Below are 27,801 nucleotides of genomic sequence, written 5' to 3' on the forward strand. Positions count from 1 at the left end.
ATTCCATTATAGCTTCTTAGATCATCATATATTTATCCCATTTCATGTGACTTAAGGCAGTGTTTTTGTGGCATGAGTTGCTAAAATCTGATACTATTCAATCTAATGTTTTTCATGGAACCTAGTATTGAACTACTTTTAAGATAATCAGTGTAAGTCTTTTTATTATTTTGACTTCTAGTACTGATTATTTGTAAATGTTTTTATTTTCTTTTCAAAGTCATCCAAGACATCATTTATCATTCTTGTTGTGAGTCTAAGTTGGTACAGCCTCTCTCTCTCCAGGGCAATTTGAGAGTATTTACCAAATTTTAAATACGAAGAATCTAAAACCTAGCCATTTTATTTCTAGGTATCTTATGTACAGGGATAGTAAAACAAATGAGCAAAGATACATATATAGAAATAATCACCAGAATAACATTTTAGAAAAGTTGAAGCCCATATAAATGCAGGGATGTGGCTAAATAAATATTGACATGTAGGTACCATATAGTCACAATGAAGAGAGAGAAACTTGGAAAGATGTCTGAGTTGTAGTATTACGATTAAAAGCCAGAAGACAGGCAGTTATTCAAGTACACGTCATGTGCCTGCTCGTGCAGGACCATTCAATGGCTGTCGTGCTTGCAGATGCATAGAAAAAAGGCTCAAAAGTTGATAGTGGTTTTTCCTGCTAGGTTTGCTCTGCAGAGTGATTAAGGTGGCACAGAGCCAAAGCACACCTGGCTGAGACCGTGAGTGGGGCACACGTCCTTCCATCCCACTCGCCTCTTGTCCACCCATGGTCCTGGCATGTGATCACATCCTGCCAGAGGAAGGGGCGACTTTTCTGATTATCTCAGAGGTTCCATATCATCTCATGACAGTGCTGACCACTGAGGCCCAGGGGGCATGTATGTGCAGCAGGGGGCTGCTTTCACTGTCTCATTTACCGTGTTTCCCCTAAAATAAGTCCTACGCTGAAAATGAGCCCCAGTTAAGATCGTCAGTCAGATGAACACATTTAGTACGTTATGACGATGTTCCAGAAGAAGATGACGTGATTGTATTTGAATAAATGCAGATTGTTGTACATGAAAAAATAAGACATCCCCTGAAAATATGCCCTAATGCATCTTTTGGGGCAAAAATTAATATAAGACCTGGTCTTATTTTTTGGGAAACTTGGTATATACTTTTGGTGTCACTTGCGTTAATTTTGAACAAGCAAATATTCTGTTTGTAATTTAAAAGAAACTATAAATTGAAATAAAAATACAGTGATCCAAGGGACAGAAGTATACAAATCTATGAGGCATACTGTAAAAATAATTCTTCTTTGGCAACCAAGCTTGGTTTTCCACCAGTGCAGTTTGAGAATAATCAGTGTGATAATACATTTGTACTGATAATGTCTCAAATTAAAATTACACCTGCTTCCCTGGAGTTTTTCTTGGGTGTCAGGGTTCTCAAGGAAGAAAAAAAGATTAAAGTAGGAAGGTTCCTTGAGGCAAACCAATACCTGTCACTTGAACAAGTTAACAGGATCTATTAAGGAGGTGAAAATGGGCACCGTGTACTGGGAGAGAAGAACTCTCAAATCTCTGGAAGCTCACTCCCTGGGTTTAAAGAGCCTGAAAAGGAAGCCATTTGACTTGTGTAGCAAGTTTGAATAGATTTCGAAATGGAAAGCAGTTTGATGCTGAATTAATTTGAGTTTACTGCTAATGTGGTAGGTGATGGTTGCTGAAGCCTTGAACATTTCCAGAGAAACCTACCTTGCGATTCTGATGGACCGGTCCTGCAACGGCCCCGTACTGGTGGGCAGCCCCCAGGGGGGCGTTGACATTGAAGAGGTGGCAGCTTCAAATCCAGAACTTATTTTTAAGGTACGTTTCGATTCCTGGCTATGCTATGTTTATCGATTGCTGTTACAGAAGCTATTAAATATTTAATGTTGAGTCTGAGCTGGTAGCAATACATCTCTTTCTGGGATTTAAGGCATGAAGATAGTGAGTTCTTTTTCTTCCTGGGCATCCAGTGGAAAGTTGGTAGAACCAAGGTATTCACCATTCAAGGTTTTTTCTTTGCTTTTCTCTTCCCTCCCTTCCTTCTTTCGTCTTTCCTGCCTTTTCTTCCACTCTCACTCTTTTCCATCAAACCTGCCCCAAGAATTAAGCAGTGGAAGAGGACTGAGACATTTCCATTTCCTCTTGTTACCTACTTAACAAGCATGTGTGATCTAGAAAAATCTCTCCCAGGAGACCAGATGTGAACTAGAGACTGCCTCGGTGTCTCTCAACACTATTGATGTGAAATAGAAGCCTTCTAAGGTCCAGATTCTTTGTATCTTTCAAGCCTTTAAATCTTTTCTCTTTCATTAAGATTAGTATCTAGTCAGAGATATCTGAGGTCACATACTAACTAGCCAGCCAGTTTCTCAATGTCTCTAAGCTTTATTATTTGAATCAGTAAAATTAAAATGGGGGTAATGCCATTTCATAGAATTGTGAGGATGAAACAAGGTGGTGCATATAAAATGCACCTGTACCTACTTCAGCCGTGGGAAAGAATAGAATCTAAGGAAAATATAAGGATGTCTGAGCTGTAATTCCAGTTTTTAATTCTGGGCATTTCGTGTCAAAAAAATCACACTCAAAATTTCTAGCAGAAATTCTCACTATTTCATTTAGAAAGTGATTTTGTTTCCTTTCCAAAAGTGGGAAATTAAATTCTTGAACCTCTTTGTGTAAAGTACTGATAATTTGGTTTGAAAATATTTTTATCAATGTTATGTATTCAAGTTTACTGTCTTGGAAGTTAAATTGAGACTTTACATGCTGGTTTACGAATACAGGTTAACCCCGCTATTCAAAGGTAGAGATTTCCTATGGAACCTTTTGTAAGCCAAAATAGTGTGAAGCAAAGAAGCTTTGCTAGAACACATCTTGCTAATGACACACAAAATAAATTAAGATAAAGCAGAGATTCTCACAAATACAGTTCAAAGCTCCAGTGGCTTGACGTTGAGATGTTGAATGTGGTCCTCGGAGGAGGAATTGGTGGGGCCAGGGCCACTCTCTTGGCTCAAGGTGCACTGCCTGCATTCACTTTTCTTTTTCTTTCTTTTTTTGGTAAAAGTGAAAGTGAAGTGGTGTAAAGCAAACTTTCAGAAAGTGGAGATACCTGTAATACCTAGACATTTTCAAAATTAACATGACTTATTAGAACAAGCCATTCCACTACTCTGCCATAAGAAAAGATGAAATACTGCCATTTGCGACAACATGGATGGATCCTGAGATTATCATGCTAAGTGAACTAAGTCAGACAGAAAACGTCGAGAACCATATGACTTCATTCATATGTGGGATATAAAACTGGAAACAACAAAGGAACAAGACAAGCAAACAAACAAACAAAAAGTCATAGACACAGACAAGAGTTTAGTGGTTACCAGAGGGTAAGGGGGATGGGAGGTGGAAGAGGGGAAAGGGGGATCAACTATATGGTGGTGGAAGGAGAACTGACTCTGGGTGGTGAACACACAATGCAATATATAGATGATGTATTACAGAATCGTACACTTGAAACCTATGTAATTTTACTAACCATTGTCACCCAAATAAATTTTAAAAAGATTAAAAAAAAAGTCATTCCATTTGTTAAGAGAATGCATAAAATAATGTACACATCTAAGCAGTGCTTAGTACCTAGGAGCAAATGGCACTTTGTAGAGCTAAGATATTCATAATTGTCATCATCAACAGAGTATGTAAATCATAATAAAGTAATATTTAACCTATGTGACAAGCTCTAAACTTAATAGCAATATGAGGCAGGAAAACCTTACTTTGGAAGGCTTCCAAAGATGTCATAAAAATTTACTGCCTAAATATTCGTCAGTGCCATCTGTATAGTAATTAAAAGTGAAAACTGGCATCCGATTGTCTTGTCAACATGCCACCCTGAAGAATTATATAGTTTTTGGAAAGGCTGTTTTATAGATGGTCTGCTAATTAAAACATACCCTATAGGCAGCTGCAGTAGCCCCACTCAGAGATCTCTGGAAACGTGCCACACTTTAATTAGTCATTTGCAAATAAATATGAAGCATTTTTCTTTTGAGGTTGTAAGTCTTCTCACTTGACGATCTGAATTTTGTTTATTTGATTTGTTTTCACCAGGAGCAAATTGACATTATCGAAGGGATAAAGGACAGCCAAGCTCAGCGGATGGCAGAAAATCTAGGCTTCCTTGGGCCTTTGAAAAACCAGGTACCGGAGCGATTGGAGGCCAGTGTGTCTGATTTGTTTCAGAAAACATTTGTGACCTTGCTTAATTGTCTCTAATGTTTGTGATGACCACAGAATAAGATTATTTGTTGTTTTATATTATTTTTTCCTCTAGTTGTTTATGATGAAGAAAATACTTTCCTGGTGTTCCAAAAGAGGACATTTATTACGTGTGTGTATAAGACGTGTGTGTGAGTGTGTTTCGCCTGCGGAGACATGATGTATGTTAGTCCCTGTGTTTTCTGTAGCGTGGCAGCTCCAGCCCATGAATTACAGGAGGCAGCATAGTGCCTAGGAGCACAGGGAGTAGACTCAGGCAGGCCCGAGTTGGAATCCTGTACTGCTACTCTGCACGTGTCAGCCCATCGAGGGTCAGTTTCATCATCTGTAAAATGGGGATGATGCAATCCTAGCTGAGAGGGTCCGTGTGAGGACTGAGCACGCAGTTGTGTGAAAGTGCTATTCATCCTCCCGAGAGGTCAGTTGTTATTGTTCTTAACAGTTCACTTTACTTAACAGATTGCTATTCTTTCATAGCTAATGACCATTTAAGATGTGTACTGAGGTTGCGTGAAGGTGATATTTCATGGAAAAGAGCTTAAAATATGCCAATTTAGTAATTGGACCCCTTGGTTTCAAAGACAGAGAAATTGGACTCCGAGTTACTAGGGGGCATCTGTCTTGAACACCAGAGTCCGGCAGTGCCCTGCTCCAGCCCCTGCAGCCTCCGCACGTCTGCATGGCCAGGTGGCCTTGTCCCTCAGCTCAGTCACAACAGTTCAGTGGCTATTTTTACCTCCCTCCTTACTCTGTGTGTGTGTGTGTGTGTGTGTGTGTGTGTTCCCCTAAGGCTCTGGGATGGTTACAGAACATTTCCTGTAATTTAGTTGGGCAGCATTCCTCCTATAAAACAGTCGATTTTCTTTTTGTCTTTACTTTTTCTTTTGATTGATTCTATTTCTAGAGGTTTAGGAGTGACAATAAGGCAAATCATAGAAGAGTGAAGCAGAATAAGACTAGAGTGTATATATGTTTAAATTCAGAGAAGAGAGCACGTATTTGAAGATGGGAGGAAAAGCTCCCTTGGAAAGCAAAAGATTCAGGAGGTCAAAGGGGACGGGTTCATCTGGGACTAAACCTCAGTGGGAGACATAAAGATTCGGGATTCAGGGGACAATTAGAGGCACTGAGTCTGGCAAAGAGATGCCAAGGGGCAGGATGGGGGGTGATCTTCTGAAAGCAAGATAGGGGACGATTCCTGGGTAATGGCCCCATGGTTCGTTTTACTTCTTGAGAATGATGCCATAACTATATTATTTACTAAGAGGCTTCGTGTGTGTGGGTGATGGTCACCCAGCCACGCTCCCACAGGCAAGTGTTCTCCCTGCTGTCCTCCGGTCAGCGCAGAGTGTGCTCAGCGATCCCGTTTCTGTTCTCCACGTCCCTTTGCACATCTGTATTTCTCTTCCTCGTGCAGTCCTTGTTGCTGTATATCTGTGCCACAGCAGAGACTTTTCGATCTTCCTCACAGCAGAGTGCTTTGCAGATATCTAAGTGCCCAAGAACTAGCCATCACATGTGTGACCACGTGAGATGACACATGTACGATGTTCATGTGGAAGAGCTTCCTCAGGAGTTAGCGATAGATCACTGTCAGGAGAATGAGTTTGCTGACCACAGGTTGAAAAGCTCAGGAGCTGAACATGGCAGAGAGTTCTAGAGAAAGCAGGAATAATATTACATGCAGCAGAAGACACCCCCGACCCCAATATTATAAGAGAAAATTAAGAGTTATTTATAGCCATTAAATGGCTAAATTATGTTTTCCCAGTGTCCCGAACACTCTAGGTTTTAAGTGAGTTAGCTACAGAAGGAAGGGGAACATGCACGTTCTCAGGGGTCATTCCTAGCTAATTGCCATGCTATTTTCAGCTTAATATATCAAGGAAAGGAAAGGCATTTTTTCATTCATATTTTTTTTCTTTCATTGCTGACTACATAAAAGGCTTTAAATCTTCATTTGCTCAGCAAAGTTGGAGTGAACACTGAGTCGGTGCTGGGCCCTGGGGAACAAAGACGAAGAGTGATGGCCATTCTTGTTCAGGGGCTCACAGAGCAGTGGAGGTCAGCCCACTGGCAGTGGTTATAGGAAGAGAACATGTGAAGGGGAGAGAGAAAGAGGGCGATCTCAGTGTAGATGTGTTAGAATCTGCTCATTAGGGACCCTGGTTATATTTGTACAGTACAAGGTGGGATATATGGCACAGGTGCTAAGGAATACTACACTGGAGTTGTAGATGTGGGAATCTCTGCTTTATGATGCTTCCTGAAGCCATGGGGATTGGTGAAATGCTCTGGAAAGCCAGTGGAGGAGGCACCTGAGAAGAGAAATCATTTTAAATGATCCAGATTACCAATTTATGATTCTTTGATAAAGAAATGCTATCTTAGCGGTCCCTTAGATTCAGAATGACTTTGAAACTTATTTAATTTTCATTCTAGGATGGAGTTTAGGCATTTGGAGGCACCTCAGTCATGGATGAACCACATGTAAAATAATTATCTTGTAGATTTAATATCTTTCCTGTGACTCATGCCTGTTATCTCTAAAATGAGAAGTAAGGTTTAATAAAAATAAATACCACCTTGCATAAAAACTAGCAACTATGTGTTCCTGATGAAAATCTACTTCAGCAAGAATTGGTTGAAAAGACTAAAGCAGGAAACTTGAATGTGACTCAAAATTCAAGTTTCTCAACTGTGTCTTACTTATGATCTATACTCCTAATTTCTGAAAACATTGGCACCGTGACTTGTCAACATGTGCCTCTAGGATTTAAGCTGATGCAATGATCCAGATGTCTCTAGGCGTGGTTTGTACCTTTGGCTAGCTTTATGAACCACATGTGAACACTGAAGATATTAGTTTCTGGAATGCAAGAAGAGTATTTCAAATTGTTTAACCTGTTAAAATATTTTGAAGATACTTTTAAATTGTCAGGGTTTCCAGCATATGGCCTGAAGGATATTTGATTTTAGGCATTTTAATTTCTTTAATTGCTTAACAACCTTAAAATAACTAATTGGTTAAAAAAAGGAAAGAAAACAGTTTTTCTCTACGGTGTGGTTATGCACTGAGGGAGCAGGTAGCAGTAGCCAACTGGCTGCTTGTTAATTACCCAGAAGAATGTTCCTTTGACTAGTGTTTATTGTTTAAATTGGAACACATCTAGAAAGCAGGGGGGAGCTACCTCAACTTGCCACAGGCCCTGCCCTTCCCTTTAATTACACCTGCTTGATGGACACATTCCCTGCCCCGCCCCTGCAGTCATTAGCGTGTAGCCTCTGGAACAAGGAAGTTGTGTCCCCAAGCCAGGCTGGTTCTCCCTTGCAGTTCTTACAACACAGATCTAATCATGTCACCCTGCTCAAAACCTGTTTATAGGTTGTCTTTGTATAAGAATAAAACAATTATAATTGCGAATACCTCCCTAATGCCATGTTAATGTATAATTACAGTGACATTAATGTGCAGAAAATTCAGGCTTTGTGCTAAGTGAGGTTGATACAGGCCTAAGAAGTTTGGAAGCAACCCAGCCACTCATTGACAGATGAGTGGATAAACCAAATGTGGTAGATACATAACATGGAAATTTGGGGAAGGTTCTGACATGTGCTGCCGTATGGATGAGCCTTGGACATTGTGCTAAGTGAAATCAACCAGTCACAAAAAGACAAATTAGTATGATTCCATTTATAGGAAGAATCTAGAATAGTCAAATTCATATGACAAAAAGTAGAGTGGTGGTTGTCGGGCTGGGGGAGAGGAGAATGGCTATAGAGTTTCAGTTTTGCAGGATGAAAACATTTCTGGAGTTTGGTTGCACAAAAATGTAAATACAATTGAAATGTAAATATAATTGACACTACTGAATTGTATGCTTAAAAATGATTGAGATCTTGAATTGCACGTTATGCGTATATTTTTAGAAAGACAGTTTTAAAGTCCCTGGGGTAAGATCTTATGTATGTATGTACCCAGAAGTTATTTCTGTAATGTAGTTTCTCCATGTAGTCTCTCCTCACTACAGTCACCACTCATTAATTCAGCCGCTGTTTATTGAGCGTGTCTGTGCGAAGGGGCCATGGCGTCCAGGACACACGCGTGCGTCTCACCCACTCACTGTATGACTCACATCGATGACCTAGAAAATCCCTCGAAGTACAAAAACAGTCAACAGTGTGTTACTTATCAGCTTTGCACTATAACTCAAATAAAATCTGTTTGGGTTTTTATAGAAAAGTAAACACTAAATAAAGGAAATCTTAAAGAGTATTTGAAGAAATAATGGGAGGATTGTTTTAACACTCTCAAAGTGGGACCAGCCTTTGTAAAGTCTGACAAAAAGTCAGAAGCTATAAAAGAAAAGAATGACATTATTATCAAATTCCCATGTGGCAGAAGTGACAAAAACATGGGCAAAAGATAAATGTTAAAGGAGGAAAGTATTGGCAATGGAAATGAGATAAAGAGCTAATTCCCCTCATGTAAAAACACCTCTTATAAAGTAATAAGAAAAAGACTAAAACATCAACAGAAAATGGGCAAAATTCACAGAAAAGGAAATCCAAATGTCTCTTAACCTCATAGAATAATTCTCAAATTCATTCCTTAATAAGAGGAACTCAAGTTAAAACTGTGTATAAAACCCCCATGTGTCCCCTAGCTCACTGGCAAAGACCCAGTTAGCAGATTATCATGAGGGGAACAACAGTCTCCATGATCCTGGTTTGTAAGATGGGAAGTTAGTGACAGCTTCTCTAGTAAGAACAATTTACAGTAATGTTTATTATTAAAATGCTTACCCCCCTTTTTGCTCCACTCCTGGAAATGTATCCTACAGACGTTTAATCGCATGTATGATATGCATACAGAAATAAGGAAGGCACCATTTGAAGGAATGTCAAGTATTGGAAACTAAAGGCTATTATTAAAAAGACAGGTTAAATGAGTTATGATACTTTATGATGCAGCCATTTAAAAGGTTAGGATTACTCTATTTATGTTGCTGATAAAGGCTCTCTAAAATCTATTAAGAAAGAAGGAATAGAACCAAATTTGGTTTTTTAAAAAAGATGAATGAAGAATATGCATACTACTTGCATATGCATAGAATATCTCTCAATTTCAGAAGGAGACCCTTGTGGCCTTGGGAATTTTGTATCATGTACGTGTATTATCTAGCCAGAAAAAAATTAATCTTAAAAAATGTTTAGTCTTACTCATTATGTACATTTGTTTATGTGCACTGAGTTTCAAATTAGGATTTAAGGAAGTTTACAAATCTATATATATGTATATAATAAATTAAGATAACATGAATGACATCTCCAGGAGTTCTTCAGTTAATACTGGAGCAAAGAAACCACTCTCAATATTTACCCCAGTGGGACTTGATTCTAAGGAATGGGTTACACAGATGTATAGATGTCCTAAGAGCTGAGACATTTCAGTGTGCACAGAGAGGGTAATTAGAGCTAAACAACAACAGGAAATTGTTGCTACCTGCATGCTACAGGAACAAGGGGAGGCGGTGATGTTACTGGACATTGGGATACAGAAGCTAGTGCCCCGGTGGGTCTCTCTTGTAGGAGCTGAAGTCAGAGGAGGAGAGGTTGCCCAAGGCACAGAGAAGGGAAGAAATACCCCGGCTTTGCCCTTCCTCCCACCTCCTGTCTCCCACTGCTACTTCCTATTGGCTGGACTGAGCTGGAAGCCAGCTGGCCCAAGAGCCTTGGGAAACTCAGCCTACCAGTGTCAACTCCCCCATATACAGAGTAGACATGGGAAAAAGCAGGATATGGTTCTGAGGGCAAATTATGCAGGGCTGGAACAATGAGCAAAAATGGGGCAAAGGGAAAACCATGGCTAGGAAGTAAGATGGAGTCAAGAATGTGACTGATAGCCTACATTCAGCCGTGACTGCACAGCCCGTGTTGCGTCACAGGCTGTCTACACTGACAGTATATGCTTTCCAGGGTGGTGTCATGCCTCAGTTGTGCTGTCTGCCCCTAGCCCCAGTTCACACAATGCCTGCACACTGTGACCTAGGCAGTTAATAAATCTGGGTTGAACAGAATGAGTGAGTGAACTTCAAGCAGAGTGAGAAAAATGAAGTCAGACATAACGTCAGGGAAACCGGATATTCTTGTTCTTTGTGGTTTAAGCTTTTGGGACAAACTATTGTCAGTGTGAACTGTGCTGTTCTGTAACTGTACTGTTTAGGACTTTCATCTTCCTGTCTTGCAACAATTTTCATTAGACACTCAGTAATTGTTGTTTCACAGATTATACGTTTGGATTGATGAATATAATAACTGTTTTATTCCAGCCTAATTAGGAAAACCTAGTCGTTATATATAAACTCTCAAAATCATGTTTACCTTTTCTTAAATGGAGCTTGTTTGTATTAATGACTGTAGCTCATATTGTGGGATAGCTTGGCTAATAGGGACATGATAATTTGCAGAAAGATTAACAGCATTTTTAAGCCATACTGAAAGCATTTTGTTTTCTTGGTAATGGTCTTTTCTGGTGTCTGGAGGAAAGTTGCACCATTCCTTCTAATGAATAGCAGTGGAAATGAAAATAATTTGCTTTCCTGTTTTTTTCCCTTCAGAAAACCTGACTGAAAATAAAGACATAACTTGGGATTTTTAAGGTTTCATTAATCTAGCAAAATAAACGTTCATTTACTGCTTTGATGTGATTTCATTTCATTTGATCACATTTAGGCTGCAGATCAAATTAAGAAGCTGTACAATCTCTTCCTGAAAATTGATGCAACTCAGGTGGAAGTGAACCCCTTTGGTGAAACTCCAGAAGGACAAGGTAAAACAATTAAATAAATAAGAGAAAACCAATGAATAGATGGTTTTGCAAATTATAAATTAAATTGTACAAAAGACTGTAGCAGCAGCTTTGCCTTAATTTCTTTCAGTAATTTAATTTCTGCCATCATCTCAAATGTTCCCCTGACACAGTTGAACATTTCAGCACTTGAGTTTGTTTGTAGCCAAATGCCAAGCCTCAGAGGAAGCTACTTCTTGTTTTATTTAGAAACATCCATCCACCAGCACCCCAGTATTATTTGAGGCCCATCACTGTGGTAAAGATTTGGATGGAAACAGGAGCTCTGCACTTGGGTATAATGAATGTATGTGCTTTTATGGAACTGGAACCACTGGAAGCGTTCTAGTTTCCCTAAACCTGTATAAATTCCTCTTGTGTCCCCTGCTGGATTTTCCATCCTCATGGATTTCCATCCTCATAGTGCCTCGCTGTCCAGGGCTTTCACCGTACTTGATTACAAGCTTCTGCTTCAGCAGGGAGAGGAGGTACTTTTGTCGGGAAGGTGTTTCTTTACCATCCGGTACCTGTAGAGTGTAAACAGCTGTTTTATATCTCAGCACCCACCACCACTACACTTGGTCTTGCATAGCCAAGTATGCAATGGAGTTCTTATTAATTCTATAGCAAAAGCTAGTGTATGTGCACGTGTTAGGGGAAGGGCGGCTAAGATAGTGGTACCAGGAAGTAAGTTCCATGAGCCTTGTCTTTGTTAGTACGTTTCACCCCAATGCCTTGCATGCTGCCTAGAATACTGCGGGTAGTCAGTAAAGAGGGATTTGCCATTGGGTTGGTAAATGAAGTGATCTGTTATGTGTAAACACAACCAAATTTAGACCAAGGTGGACGACTCAGTGTTTTACAGAGGGGCCTGGGTTCAAATTCTGGACCTGCTGTGTTCTGGCCACAGACCTGGGCTAAACCTCGTGATTTTTTTTAACTCCAAAAGGGTGGTAAAAATGATAACTATCTCGTAGATAGGTTGTCAAAATGAGGAGACTGGTGTTCGTGTAAGCACCCACTGTCAGACACAAGACAGGCCAGTGCCTGGCATTCAGAGAATGCAGTTCCTCTGCTCAGGTAGCACAGCGGGAGTTCAAGAAAGGGATGGACTTCACCTTTTTGTCTATTTTTTCCTTTTTGTTGTTATTGTTGTTGTTTTAAACATTTCAAATTAGGATAGGCAAAGAGTTCATGTTTAGGAAGACACTGCAAGTAATACATTTCATTTTTTACACAAGGAATCACCAGATAAAATTCTGTGGTAGGTCATTTATAAACAAAGTACCTTATTCATAGATATTTTTAAAATTCCATTTGGCTGTGAAATCATCAGTAGAGAGGAAGGGAAGGGGAAGAAAACACTTATTTTAAACTCTTAACGCCAGCCACTATGATGACCGTTTACATATATTCTTTTTTTATAAATTATAGCAGCCCTGCAAAGTTAGAAGTCGTTATCCCCATTTTATAGAGGATTGAAAATTGATGTGACTTCCCCATGAGCAGCTAGTTACCAGAGCTGGGATTTGAACCCATGCCTCTCAGTACAGTGTGCGTGTTGATTCTGATATGCCTGACTGACTTATAGTGACCTGCCTTCTTTTCTGCTTTTTCCCTCTTAAACTATTAATTTGCCTTCACCTGAGTGATCTAGAAGTAGTCTCCAGTTTGGGAGTATCAGTCAAAATTCATGCTTCTTTGAGTGGCTGATAATTAAATCTAAGAAATGAAAGAGAAGGAAGTTTAATATAAGTTCTTAAAGGTCATATATTGCTTTTCAAGCTGGTATGCACAAGCAACCTGGTTATTTCATATTCAAAAAAAGGGGGGGAATTCAGCCATGGAGTGGGATAATAACAATCAGGCTGTAATATTATTTTCATTCAACCCTTTGGGAAGTTGTCAGTCACAGATTGTGGTCTGGCGTCAGGGAACAGGGTGTGAGAACCTTTTCCTAGAAGGTATTTGTAAAACCTTGTGAAATCTCAACGTTTCTTTTTAATTATTAAGAGAAAGGAAAATCCTTGAGCTGTTTTGAAGGAATCATCATAAAATACATTCTATGTGTACAGTTCATTAAAACATCAGTCTCATGTGATCTTTTTAAGAGCAAAATTATCTTTGGCTATTAATTTGTTCATTGTACCATAGAAGTTCAGCTATTGAATTATAATCACAATTAAATGAGAGTGTTGGTTTATAGCTCTAATGAGCAGTAGTCAAATTAAACCCAATTAGGAAACGGTGATTAATGACCAAAAGTACAAATTGATCTTCATTGTCACAACCCCCTAAAGCAATCCTTTATATGGGAGCTGTAAAAGCAGCCATTTGTATCTTAGCAATGTTGGTAATCTTAATATTTTTAATTTTTTTTTTCATTTAGATCAGTAAAAGCAGAACATACAACCATTCACATTAAAACATTGATTTAATAATTAGTCTTTTAATTGAGAGGTTTAAAGAGCTTGGCATCACACCAAACATTTTTACTTTAAATTTATTCATTATAGAGCCTCTTTGTAAGAGAATTTCTTCAGTCTTCCATTGCTTGTTGAGAAATATATATATATTTTTTAAAATCCAAGTGATCGATCATATATTTGTATAATGATGAGACTGGGTTGAAGGAAGAACAATGACCTTAATAACATCCATACTGCTAGGTCACCCATGGGAAATTTTTGATGTGTAGAAAGAACTATTTTTTCCAATGTGATTAATAATCTGATTCAAAGAATGTAATTTGACACTATTGACGGTAATGTAGTTTAGTGACTATTAGGATAATAACGGTTATTAGTGATGGAAACCTACATGAGCCTAGTTTTAGTTAAAAAATCCCTGGGTAGGGGAGGGGCACTTATTTGCCTTAGAACAGGGAAGTCCAAGGAGTGGACTGGCTTAAATAATGAAGAGAGTGAGGGACTTTTTGGCCTGCCAGCCCGGCTTGCTGAGGGAGGGCAGCAAAGACCACCCCTAGTTCTCATCACTCTCTTTGAGCAACCATACCAATCTTTCCAAATGTTTCTAATTGGTCCTGCTTGGTCACATGTCCTTACCTAGACCAATCACTGAGCTGGAATCACATGGTATAGGAGAAAGGCAGTTTCTTAATGAAAAAAGGGACAGTAAGTCAAAACCTTTGTACCAGAGTAACCTAACTTTTTGAAATGAAAGTAAACTGCTAATTAGTCAAAGAGAAATTAACTATTTTCCTTGCTTGTCCAATTGCAGTCTCAGAATTAATTCATTAAAACTGTGGCCAAGTTACAAGCAAGGTTTTTTAAACCATTATTTATCTACTTATCCATTCACTCATTCATTTTGAAAGCCAGTGTGATGTTTTACATCCTATTTCATTTCTTCCCACTTTTAGCTAGATCTTTGTGCACACAGACTCCTTTCTTTGGTGTCTTTAAAATAATGTTTCTCAATAGGGAGGGTGTACAGTTAATTTTGTCCCCCAGGGGACGTTTGGCAATGTCTAAAGACATTTTTTTTTAATTAAGATGTAATTGATGTATAACATTATTTTGGTTTCAGGTATACAACATAATGATTCGATATGAGTAGAGTTAACATGCCTTTTGTTTGTCACAACTTAGGGTGCAGGTTGCTACTTGCTTCTAGTGCGTAGAGGCCCAGGATGGCGCTAAACATCCTACAGGGCATAGCACAGTAATCCCCAAGAGAAAATGGTCTCACCCAATTTGTCAGTAGTCCCAAGATTAAGAATTTGTGTTCTAAGGCATCTTATCAGTTGGAGCACAAATCCATTCACTTAGCTAATGGAATGAAACCCAATTCAAAACAGTGACTATCTGGCCAACATTCCATGAGAATTAAGGCTGGGTATAAGTTAACATCAAATTGTTTTCTTGCATCAGTTTCATTTCCCTAAATAACCACCCTGTTGCTTTGTGTTAGCAACTGCCCATGTTGTTGGTGGGTGTTTCTCTCTGTTTCTCTCATTATACATAAGACTCTCTTTTCAAGAACATTTTCAGTTCTCTACATTCCCCTGAGCCCCCTCCTTTCTTGTATCTATTTTCTCTTTTCACAGCAACGAAAGAAAAGTTCTAAAAAGTATACAACTCTTGGAACATCAATATTTATAGATAGGGGGACTAATTTGAAAGTATCAGCATTTTCAGGCCACTGTGGCAAAACACATTTCAATAGCACATTATGGTTACTTCTCACAAATCAAATGCCGTGCGTTGCTTGAAGACAGATTATTTTTCAAACTAATTATGACAATCTCATTTCCTGCTGTTTTTATGTTTCTTTTATGTGTAAGTCTCCCCTCTGAAATGTATTTTTCTTTTGTTTAATTCCATGGCTCATTCTTCTGTTAAAACTCTAGGGTCAGAGGCCGCTAACTGCCAGTCATGTCTTTCACGGAGGCTGTTGAATTAGTTCACGGAATCTCACACCACTGAACAAAACAACAAAAACACCCTATGAATATAAGTACCGCAGCTTTCTTTGATATTTGTTCAGAAGGAAAATTCATTTGTATAATCTATCAAGCATGTAACAATGTGCTTTTGATGGTGAAAATTGTTTTATAAATATTAATAAGTGTGTTTTTTCACCCACTTTGTATACAGAATGGCCTCTGTTCAAGTTGAATTTTCTAAAGAATTGAGGTTTCATTAATGTGACATTGAAAATCTTAATGTCTGAACCAAGCTCAGCACCTCCCAGAGTACATGTTACCATAGTTTGTTTTTTTATTAAATGAAAAAGCTAAGGTCTGAGCAAGCAAGTTTATTTTATTGCCCTGCTGTTGACATGGACATCAATCAATTTTTAACCCACCAGTTCTGAAAGTGTACTTGGAGGGTCCAGTATTCAGGGACTAATCACTCCTTTTGTTCAAGCTGCAAGTTTTTGTTTGTTTGTTATACTTTTTTGGTTTTCAAGCTAGTAGGATGCACTTTTCGAAGCTTCTCATCACTATAATTAATATGATACCTGAGGCTATTATATATGAGTGTGTCGAGAACTGCGACTTGCAGGGATTCACAGCCTCTTTCTGTAAAGGGCTATATAGTCCCTGTTGCAACTACTCATCTCTGCTACAGGACTGTCTTGGGACAACAGCCATAGAGATGTGTAAATGAATAGATGTGGCTGCATTCCAGTAGAACCACAGAAACAGGTGTTGAGCTGACCTGAGGGACGTACTTTGCCACCCCCTAACTTACATACATTGTCACTTGGGCTGATTTATACCAATCTTTAGCCACGTTGGCCTTATATAAAGGTATCACATGATTTGAGGGTCAACAAAGGCATCTCTTTCACCCCCAGACTTTAAGCAAAAATCGCCTTCTCTATCAATTGCAAAGTCTGAAATGCCACAACCATTAAAATCTTTTCTGTAGGAAAATTCTCAGGTTTTCTGAAGATGGCATTTTATTGAAAACCATAGGTAACCTATACAGATGTAAACTCCAATAGGCATTAGTTTAGATTTATTCCAAACAGAAGTCTAGGATTATAAGGGACTGGGATGAAGGACAAACCTTCATTTTTAGTGAGAGGGAGAGAAGAGAATCCTGTAGGCTGGGCTGCAGCAGCAGGAAGCTCTGAGGAGAAGAAACCACTGTGCACGTAGAAGATGGTGGTGGTGGTGCTAACGACGGTGAGTGCCACTTGTCTGTGACGCCAAGTGCTTTGCATATGTCCTTTCCTTCCAGCTACACCATGCAGTAGAAAACATGCTGCTCCCCATTTTAAGACAAGGCCGCTGAGCTTAAGAGAGGTGATTACCTGACTAGGAAGTGCCAGTTCTAATCCATCCCTAGTAGGTGTTTTTGATGCCAGAATACTTTAAATGATCAAATTCAAGGAAAAACTTTCAGGTGATACAACATTAAAAACTGAGATAGTAAGTCATGAAAGCACTTTAGATGTTTGGGACTGTTTTATGATAACCAATTTGTACTTTCTAATCCGTTCACCTTCTTATCCACCCTCCAAGCCCCTCCCATCTGGCAACCATCAGTCTGTTCTCTGTATCTATGAGTCTATTTCTGTTTTGTTTGCTCGTTTCTTCTGTTCTTTAGATTCCATGTATAAGTGAGGTCTTTCTCAGTCTGACTGATTTCACTTAGCATAATACCCTCTAGGTTCATCCATGTTGCAAATGGAAAAATTTCACTCTTTTTTATGGCAGAGTAATAATTACTCTGTAGATACGTCTCTATTCCTCCCTGTAGATACCCCTTTTTGTCCCATAGTAGCCATCTTCAAGTTCTGGTTAAATTCTAAAGTTCTCCCAAGGTGGCCCCTGAATAGTGCACTCATTTCTGTACTTGGCATATACATCATACCACAGGGAAAGCATCTTTTGAAAATCTGGCTTTGCAGCCATTTAGTTGGGACTGCCTTCTGAACTTTGCATGCATGTCAATTAATTATGCTCTCTCTCAAGCAGCTTGTAACTGCGGTCTTTGTAAGAGGCAAAGATCAGCCTGGACCTGTTTTGATTTACTAGTTTATTGATCTTGACCAAGAATTCTTTTATTTGAAAACTCTTCACTTACAAAGTCAATTTGATAGCCTTTGCCTATTTATTTCAAAGGTGTCAGTTATAAGTAGTTCTGCCAATGAGTAATGGAGGAGCTACAGTTACTAATAAATGAATTAAAATGTATTTATAAATCCAGTGGAAAGCCAGGAATGAAGTTGCTTTCCTATTGATTATTATACCGGTCATTAACTGCTGAAAAAATGCCAGTGTAGCAAAGCAGAGAATATTGGCCAATTCCTTTGGTAATTGTAGGGTCCCATCATTGAGACTTCAGTATTCTGGAAAGTAATTACTCATTTGTTTCATGTATTCACAATGTGTGGGTAAAGTGGTTGGACACTTTGTGGCAAGACTAAGAACTCAGGCAGACATGAACTGCCATGGAAGATTCTCTCGTCAGTCTGTGCTATTTTAAGTAATTTGTGGTTTGGACTTTTACTTATGCTGAGTATTCTTAGGTGTTTAGATGCCAGTTTTGCACAGATTTGTATCAAAGTGCTTGATGATTATGGTAAAGAGACCCTTGGGGAGAGAAAAAACAACCTCTATCTAGGGTGCTTAACCCCTGGATGTTATAATGTAACAGCTTTTTATTTTCATAGGAAGCAAATGAGATTAACAGACTATCCTCGATGCTTTTGAGTGAAATATGCCTGGATGGTTGTTTTCTTTTTAAGAACTAGGTGCCTATCTGTAATGCTGGAGGAGAATGGGTAATATCTCTAAATTCTTGGTCAAAGATCCCTGCCTATCAATATCCCAAGTGAAGTAAAAGAAGGTTACAATGGAGTGTCATCGTAGCTAACTAAGTTCTAGCCTAAAGGATATATAATAAGAGGGATCAGATCCCAGAAACTAGCGTGCCACCCCACCCCACTGCAATCTCTGCCTGATTTTCCAAATGCAACATCACTGTAAACCAAGGAAAGTACTCTGTGGTCCGTCCTCCTCACTGAGTGAGTCTCACTGTGTCCAGGACCCTTGGCCAGTGAGAGAGCTCAGAGGTTTGTATAGCACCAGGGAGTGGAGTGCACACAGTTGTGCTGATACGCCTGCCAACCTTCCATTGTCTCTGACCCATCTTGGTCTCCTAGTGTTTTGTAACTTGAATCAAAAGTCTTGTCCTGCACACATCAGGATGACCGCCCTCCTTTTAGCAGACTCCAAAGTACGTACATTAACAATCTGGGGATAGTCGTTTCCATTTTCCAAATAGGAAAACTGAGGCCCAGAGAGGAAGAAGTAGGTTATTGTTTTTTTTGTTTTATTTTGTTTTATTATTGAGGTTATGCAGTTAGTTAAGGATCAAATAAAAAAACAACTGATTCTGACCGTGTTCTTTCCACTACAGCTTTCAGGAATATTAGTGAGGATAATGATTAATGATGTCATTTTGATGTCATCAGAAAAGACAAAGAACAGCAGGAGTAAGCGTTATTATCTAGTCTCTCTTTGCATAGAAGGAAAAGGTGATCAGTGGTTACAAATGTGAGAATAGCTAATCAAAGCTGTGTGTAGCCGTGGCAGTCTGCTGCTTTTAATGAGTGATGCCAACTTATATTGTTACTTTATTGAAGAGTTACTTTATTGAAGAGAGACCTACTTTATTGAAGAGAGAAATTACTGTGCTTCGTTATAATGTACATCCTTTGAGGGCAGGGCCCACGTCATGTTTGTCTTTGTGGCTCTATAGCTTAAGATCAAGAAAGCCGTAACAGCTTCTGCCTGTATCATGAGATAGAATGACAATATCTTACCTTTTATTTTTTCCTCTGCCTGCCAGCCTGGAGTAAGTATTTAATTTGTTGATCTTTAAGAGATATTTATGCATTTTTTTTTTGAATTTAGTTGTCTGCTTTGATGCCAAGATAAACTTTGATGATAATGCGGAATTCCGACAAAAGGACATATTTGCGATGGACGACAAATCAGAGAATGAGCCCATTGAAAACGAAGCTGCCAGATATGATCTAAAATACGTAGGACTGGATGGGAACATTGCCTGCTTCGGTAAGAAGTCTGTTATGGCAAAAGGATGATTTGTGGATTTTTGTAGAATTTAGGAATTTCTGCATTGTTATTTCTCAATAGTAAGTTATTAGAACTTTTTTATACCCCCAGAGTCTTAGGAAAAGCTTTAGAGTTTCTCCCCAAAGTTCAGTTTGGTCAGTGGTCACTGGCTTAAAGCAGGGTTTCTCAGCTCCGGCACTATTGACATTTTAGGAGGGGCTGTCCTCCACTGTCCGGTGTGTGTCAGTATCCTGGCCCTTAGGCACCACTAGCACCCCCCACCTGGGACACCCAAAAATGTCTCCAAACATTGCCAAATATATTCTGAAAGGTAAAATCACCCCAGATGAGAACTGCTGTTGTAAAGCACCTCAGTTAAACTTTGCTTAGTGAAAACTGGAACCTTTGCTCTTTCAGGCAACGTTAATATGGTAGGAACTATTTTAAATTTGGTTTGAAGATAGAAGTACTTTCTCGGAGGAATTAGAAAAGAATATGTTCTTTAATCATTATGGTCAAGTTTCAGCTTCCCTGATAACCAAATGAGAAAATGTTTGATCCATTATGCCAATTTATTCATAAAACAATTGATTTTATCATATTCATTTAAATTTGTGAAAATGGCTTCTTCAGCTGAGATAAGAATGGATCTATAGAGGCAATACAACTTTTGTTATTGTCCACAGCTCATAGAACTGAGATTTATATGCTTCTGTGATTCTGGTGGAACCGATTCATTGTACTAGAAACTGAGGTCTTAATCTTAATGGAATTCAAATAAAAAAGATTTGTAATTCATTAAACCAACATTATCATTATATTCAGAAACGAACACACCTCATCCAGTAGTTTGCTGTTCAATAGAAAATGGCATCCAATTACAAGTGATACCAAAACTCCTGCTTTGTTTGGAGCAGTAACTGCTATAGACCAGATTGTTCACATCGTTCTGATCTTGATAAGCTCATGCACTCCCCATATTTGAAGGCATTTGGATAGGAGAAAGATATCATGGTGTGCTAGAACAAATTAAATACAGATTCTTTGTAGCCTCTGTAGTAGTCTGCATGATTTGACCAAGTTAGTTTAAAAGCTATGATTAACAAATTTCAAATTGTTTTAAGATCCTATATAAACCATTTTTATTTTAGTTGCCCCCGAATTAATTAAATTAGTCACAGTTCATAGGCTTGTCTGGGAAATTCAAGGGTCAGAAAAAGTGAAGGGTACTTTACCTGGAGAGTTTCTGCTGAGTTCAGGAGATTTAAATTTTTTTTTTAGTTTTGCTTCCTAACCTGGGGAAACTAATTTTATATAATTAAGCATAAGGAGCAAAAGTACAATTGATCAATAAGACTTAGTTCTGGAAAATAAGAATTTCGATGTTAAAACTCTTTGCTTAGATTTTTAAAGTTCCTAAGATGTTAGCACATTTTGGTTCTAGTTTTAACGATCAGGTTGCTAGTGAACACTTCTTATATTAATTTGAAAAAGAAACAGGGAGAAAGGATTATTGTTTTGATGCTATAATTTGTTCATTTATTTTCTGACTTTATCCAGATAACATATAAACACGCACAGTGGCCCTGTATAAAAATGTATGGGACCCTACTGAAGTTGGGACACCACATGGTTCAACCCCAGAATGCCACATTCAAAGGACAATTTTCTCAGCAAGCAAGAAATGAAAAGAATTCCATTTCTTACTCAAGTCTCTTAAAGGATATTAAAAAGAATGTAGTTCATAGGCCCTACTAACTTTTCATAGCTTTTTTTCTCTTTTCCAGTTCTCTTGAACTCCATACTTTCCAAAATCTAAAACTCCCTCCTGTATTACTACCCAAACTGATTACTTAAACTCTTCCCTTCTTTCTATTTCCCAGATTGATTTAATTTCTCAATAAATCCATCTCCCCATTCCCAGGTTCTTTGGTTATTCTCTGTATACACATTACCTGATTCCTTATCCTAAAAATCTAGCAGTTTATCTGGTTGAGTGGATTCTAAACAGGGCAGAAATTGGCCCGTCATGACAGGGTTCTCTTTTGCAATATTGGGGAGACGAAAAGTTCGTGCATCCTTTCATGTTGCTAAATGTACCCTGTTGTGTGCGCCATTTGCATTTTACAGTGAATGGTGCTGGACTGGCCATGGCTACTTGTGATATCATCTTCCTGAATGGTGGGAAACCAGCCAACTTCTTGGATCTTGGTGGTGGTGTAAAGGAATCTCAAGTGTATCAAGCCTTCAAATTGCTCACAGCTGATCCTAAGGTAACCCTTTCTCTTTGTGGGGAGATTGCATAGTGTTCTGATTTCTCTTCATGAAAAGCTACCTTGTTCCTGTTGCTAGGGTTTGTATAAGCCAACACATGTACTATGCCGCCCCAGATGCAAATCCTGCCTTGTATGCCATTGGAATACATGAGAATTTAACTCATTTTGGGTGAAAAGTTTGTAACTGCCCCCAGGATCTTATTTCGGAGGCTGTGCTTACAAAATTCTGGGAGGTGACAGGAAATAAAAACGGTGTAGTGCACCAAACAATCAAACATTGGTTGGTGTGAAACATTATTTGGGTAATTTACACTGAAGCAATTAACCCTACATTACATGACTTAGAAAGGACTTGGTCTCAGACTCCTTTCATAAAGATGCTGAAGGTGTTTTCATAAGATTGGAGACAGAATAAAATGATAGGACTATTTTATCATGTATCTTTGAAAAATAATGACCTCACCTCCGTCTGTAGGCTTCTTAATTTTCATCTCTGACAGTTGCATATGTTACAGTTTGTAATACATGGTCTAAGTAGGAAATAATGTTGTGTCCTGTGCAATGTTGCTTCTTCACTAGAATTTAGCTGTCGTACCCAGGCTAGGTACATAGTAGGCATCAGTAAATATTTAATGAGTCCAAAAACCAATATGCCTTGTTGCCATTGTACTTAGTTATCTGATCACAAGGTTTAGGTGGATGTTTGTTATATGGAAAAGACTAACATTTTTTGAATGTCTGATATGTATCATGTAATTCTCTTAACAGTTCTGTGGGGTAGCGTATATGCCACAACCATTTGATTTTAAACTTTATTTGAGAATCATTATCTTGCTATGTTACAGTAGCTAATAATATATTCTTTTGGTTCCTGATATTTATGAAGACACAGGAAATCGGGACCCTTACCATCAAGAAAGTCATGAATGAAAACAATACCAGATTTTTTCTTTTTCTAAGAAATGTAGTCTGAACTTAACATGGAAACCTCTCATTAATAAGTATGATAATAATCTTTTTGGGTTCACATGCATAAAATTTTATCTTATATGAACGGTATGTTTATCTGTTTCCATTATGACGTAGGTAGTTGGTGATCTTATGTTTTTGCTAACACTTTTCCTTCTGGCTCACAAAGTAAATGGTAAAGTATTACCAACCACTTGTCTTCAGTTTCCCAGTGCTGCTCAGGAATAGCAATGTCATTGAAACCCCAAGTCATCCAGCTATGAGGAAAGTGTTGGGGGTTGATTTTTCTGTTTATATAAGCACCTTGTTTTTGTTCATTAAATAGAAATATTACCAGTGGTTCCCTAATCATTTAATTAATTCATTTATCCCTTCTTCCTACTCCTTTCTAAGAGAAGAATCATTTTCCTCCCAGTGATTTTCAAACCAGTTGAAATCTGTAAATACCATGGATATAACATGTAGCTCTTTAAACGACTTGAACCACAAAGTACCCGGAAGATAGGCAACTGTAAGAAAATACGGAACTTTTTGTGTCTGCTAAAATTCATTGTTAAGAACAAGTGAGAGCCATCGAAGGATTAAATCTACCAGGACAATCATTGCATTTTTAAAAATATCTTTTCTTGGTAGCTGACTCTGAATTTTAATTTTTTTAAAGTATGAGAGGGGAATGAAAAATCACTTGCAGAGACATTTTTGTTTTTTAAACAAAATTTTGTTTAAATGTTGTTAAAACATTTTTGTTTTTTAAACAAAAATTTTGACTTTACCTTATGGAGTGTTTTCAAATACTTGGAGTATTTAAACTCTTTTGAGATTGGCTGTCATTTTAGGTAAGGAAAGGTATGTGGGAGCTATTTTTCTCGTGCCATATCAGGAAAATGAATGCATAGCTCATCTTACAGTACATTTGCCAAGTCTTGAAATTTCAAAGCCAGTTAAGAAGCATAGAAATGTAATGGGTATTTTCACTCCTGGCATTGTTTCACTGATTTTAGAGAACAGAGGCTAAAAAAATAGTACAGATGAATTGATTTGGTTTTGCAAGGAAATTGGTTGTAGTTCTGGCAGTAATTATTTCAAATAGAGCCCTTTGCAGCTGCCCAGAAGCAGGTTCCCAAGAGCCCAAACCTAATTATTTCAAAGGTATCGATTCTCTTGTTAGATGTAAGGATTAGTCAGTTGAATACTCTGAAACTCCAAATTACAAAAGGCCTGTTGTTGTTAAACTTAAATCAGCTGATACTAACAACTACTTGTTTGCCATATGTATGAGCTAAGTCTATTGATCAAATAATAAACATCATCATTAAAGAAAAATATTATGGATTGACATATATTTCCACTCATAATGTCAGCCATAGAGCTGGAACTTATATTTATTTTGCTTGACTATTAGGCCAAATGCTAATTTTCACTGGGACCTAACATGGGTACCTTGATAACTAATGTGTCTCTTATTTGTTTGTAATATGTACGAAACCATGTTCCTCTGCCAAACTGTATAAGAATCTTTTCAAGACAGTTCACTTATTAAACTAGTTCCACATGAAGTATATCATTAAGTATTTTATAGTTCTCTTATTTTCCAGCTGGGCTTGAGATGAGAGCAAGGTAATAGAGTTTATTTTGCTGGTGGTAGAATAGATCTGACCTTACTCTCATCATTTTTAACTTAACAAAATTTGGTACACTAGTGTTCTTAAATCACAGAGAGTAAAATGATATAAAATAGGAATTAGAAGTAGGAGTATTCTGGTAATCTGTAAAGAATTTGGGCACACTTAAAGGAAAAACACTATAAGGAATGTTATCAATAGGTTTTGTTTTCCTAAATCGTGCTCTGGCTTTTATTTCTAATTCTAAACTTAGAATTCCAAAGATACAGAAAATGAGTTACAACATCTGGAGTATGTAAAACATTTTGCATAAATGAATAAGATGAAAAGACAGTGACATGAATCTCAATAGTAACCCCAGCTCTATCAGCCAATGTTAAGCGAATCTGTTGCCCTATGGAGGCCTAATTTTGAAAAGCAGTGGTATATGATTGGCATCATATACTCTCATCGTTTGACTGTGCTTCCAACTCTGTCATGTTTTCAAAGCCCTTTGAATGTCCAGGAAGAAACGTGTTACATAAGCACCAAATACTCATTCAAGAAGGAAGGGATTCGTTGTGGGGCTCTGGTGCCAGACTGCCTGGGTTCCAGTCCTGTGTTTGTTTCTTAATAGTTATAGGACCCTGGTCATGCTGTTTAACTTCTCTGTGCTTCGACTTTCTCATTTATAAAATGAAGATAATCACAGTACTTATTACCTCAGAGGGTTGTTTTATTACATAAATTGAGCTAAACACATATTTCCCATTTACTGGGGCAATAATTTCATATGATAGTATCATTTAAAATTTTAATGAACTTTTATTGAAGTATAACCTACCTGTGGAATAGCATACATACCATTTCAGTACGTAGCTTAATGAATTATCACAAAGTGAACATAGGCATGTAGCCTCCCGTCATATCAAGAAATGGAATATGACCAGGGTTATTGACTGAATGGTTGTTTCTCCCCTAAATTCATATATTGAAATCCTAACCCACAATATGATGGTTTTAGGAGGTGGGGCCTTTGGGAGGTATTAGGGCATGAGGGTGGAGCCCTCATGGATGGGATTAGTGCCCTCATAAAAGAGACCCAAGAGAGCTGTCTTCTGCCTTCCACCATGTGAGGACATAGCTAGAAGAAGGAACTTCCTGTTCCAGGAAATAGGCTCTCAGCAGACACTGAGTTGTCAATGCCTTGATCTTGGATTTCTCAGCCTCCAGAATTGTGACAGCTAAGCGTCATTTAAGCCACCCAATGGATGGTGGTTTTATACAGCAGCCTGAACAGACTAAGACAACCACCATCCCAGAAGCCCTTTGTGCACCTCTCCCCTATACTGCTCCTATTCCACTTTCTCCCCAAAGTAACCACTGTCCTAACTTCTGATACAATAGATTAATTGTGCCTGGTTTCAACTTGGGGTCCAAGTTAAAAGCAGACCCCAAATGGTAATATAAATGGAACCTACAATGTATAGTCTTTGTATTTGCCATCTTTCACTTTTTTTTGTAAGATCAATCCCCATTTTATGTCACGACGGTTCACTCTCATTCCTATTGCATATATTATTCTATTGTATGACTCCACCAGAACTGTTTTACCCTCTTCTGTTGATATACATTTGTATCATTCTTAGTTTTGACTATTATGAACAATTTTGCTATGAACATTCTCATGTCCTTTGGAGCACATTTCGGTGTTCAGTGGGATGTATACTTGGAACTAGAATTTCTTGGTCATAAGGTAGGCGTATGTTCAGCTTGAATTGATACTGCCAAACAGTTCTCCATGTGTACCAGTTTACACTCAGAACCATGTATAGGAGTTACACTTTCTCCAACCTTCACCATCATTTGGTACAGTCAGTCTTTTCAATTGTCATTCTAGTAGTTTTGAGGTTGTATCTCATTGTGGTTTAATGCCTCTCCCTCATGACTAATGAGGTTGAGCACCTTTCCATATATGTATTGGCTACTTGGGTATACTTTTTAAACTTCTGTCACGTCTCTAAAATAGACATGATAATAATACCCCAAAGCATTGTTTTAAGGGTCAATTGAGGTAATATATGTGGAAGTACTTGGCAAATGTTTATAAACTACAATGTAGTTTGTGTTTTTTTGCGTGTTCAATTCCGTTATCATTTCCAATGCTTAGACTTCGAGTAAAAGTATAGAGTAAATGCTTGTCTGCAGGAATGGAAGGTGTCCGAAACACGTTCACTGACATCTGTGTTACTGCATGCGCTGCTTTGAAATAGATGAAAAGTGTAAACATCTAGTACCTTGCAGTCATTCTCTATTCAAACAAGCAAGAAACCACAATTTAATGAGGGGAGGATTAAATCCATGTTTGAAAGAACCACAAAATATCATTTGGCATGAATTCGAGGAGAGGCCAGTTCTGTGGTATGTGTTTCAAGAATCTTTAGAATTTGAGTCCAGAGAAGTTAAAACTGCATATCATCTTTTCAGTATTAGGTTTATGTCTTAACTGCCCTAAATTTTAGTAAATGTTTTGGGGATTAACATGTACTTAATGCCTCACATGTTGTTAATTGTCATACATTTAGAGTGTATTTAAATATAAAACACAATATTCTCTTTTTCTCTTATATATATGCTTATATCAGATGCATGTAGCAGAACTCATTGCATTACATACTACATGTATATGCTGAAATACCTCATCTGCAAGAGAATATTTATTTTTGGATAATAGAATTCTTGAGAGATTTATTTTCAAACATAATGCCCAACACTTTATACAACAAGAGCATTATTTTTGAAATGACTGTCCTGCATCCATATTCTTACTGGCCTGTTTGAAAACAAATTTTACTTTCATACGGAGCTGAAAAGATTAAAAGTCCAGGCAGCCATTCTTTATGGTGATAGCCTACATTTATAGTCTAGTCTGGGAAGAATAAAAATGATTTTGTGCCTATGAATATGTAACCTGTCATTTGGCGTCACCTTGCACTTAGAATAGCCCCTTGTTTGCGGTCACACTGCATAAGCTGGAGAATGGAAAACCATCTGCATGGGCTCATTGCTCTTCCTCTCTTTGTAGTGGCTTTCCTACTGTCGTGAATTCATAAATGTTGATTTTGTGTTTCTTTTCCTGATGTCCAATTGATCCAAATTTCCAAGAATGTCTGGCTCTCCATGCCCAACTCACACTCATTCCATTTCA

The 27,801-nt window shown here is 38.1% G+C and overlaps 1 protein-coding gene across 3 annotated transcripts in view; it reads left to right on the forward strand.

The window, feature by feature from the left end:
- SUCLG2 (succinate-CoA ligase GDP-forming subunit beta) overlaps positions 1 to 27,801 on the forward strand; it is a 321,296-nt gene that overhangs the window by 129,484 nt on the left and 164,011 nt on the right. For all 3 annotated transcript variants that reach the window (XM_081071619.1, XM_081071620.1, XM_081071618.1), the window contains exons 5-9: positions 1,719 to 1,871; positions 4,170 to 4,259; positions 11,073 to 11,169; positions 19,586 to 19,747; positions 21,878 to 22,020. In XM_081071619.1, the coding sequence (XP_080927745.1) occupies positions 1,719 to 1,871; positions 4,170 to 4,259; positions 11,073 to 11,169; positions 19,586 to 19,747; positions 21,878 to 22,020 (645 nt within the window). The remainder of the gene's footprint in view (positions 1 to 1,718; positions 1,872 to 4,169; positions 4,260 to 11,072; positions 11,170 to 19,585; positions 19,748 to 21,877; positions 22,021 to 27,801) is intronic.

Source organism: Rhinolophus hipposideros, assembly GCF_964194185.1.
Source record: "Rhinolophus hipposideros genome assembly, chromosome: 14".
NCBI lineage: Eukaryota > Metazoa > Chordata > Mammalia > Chiroptera > Rhinolophidae > Rhinolophus > Rhinolophus hipposideros.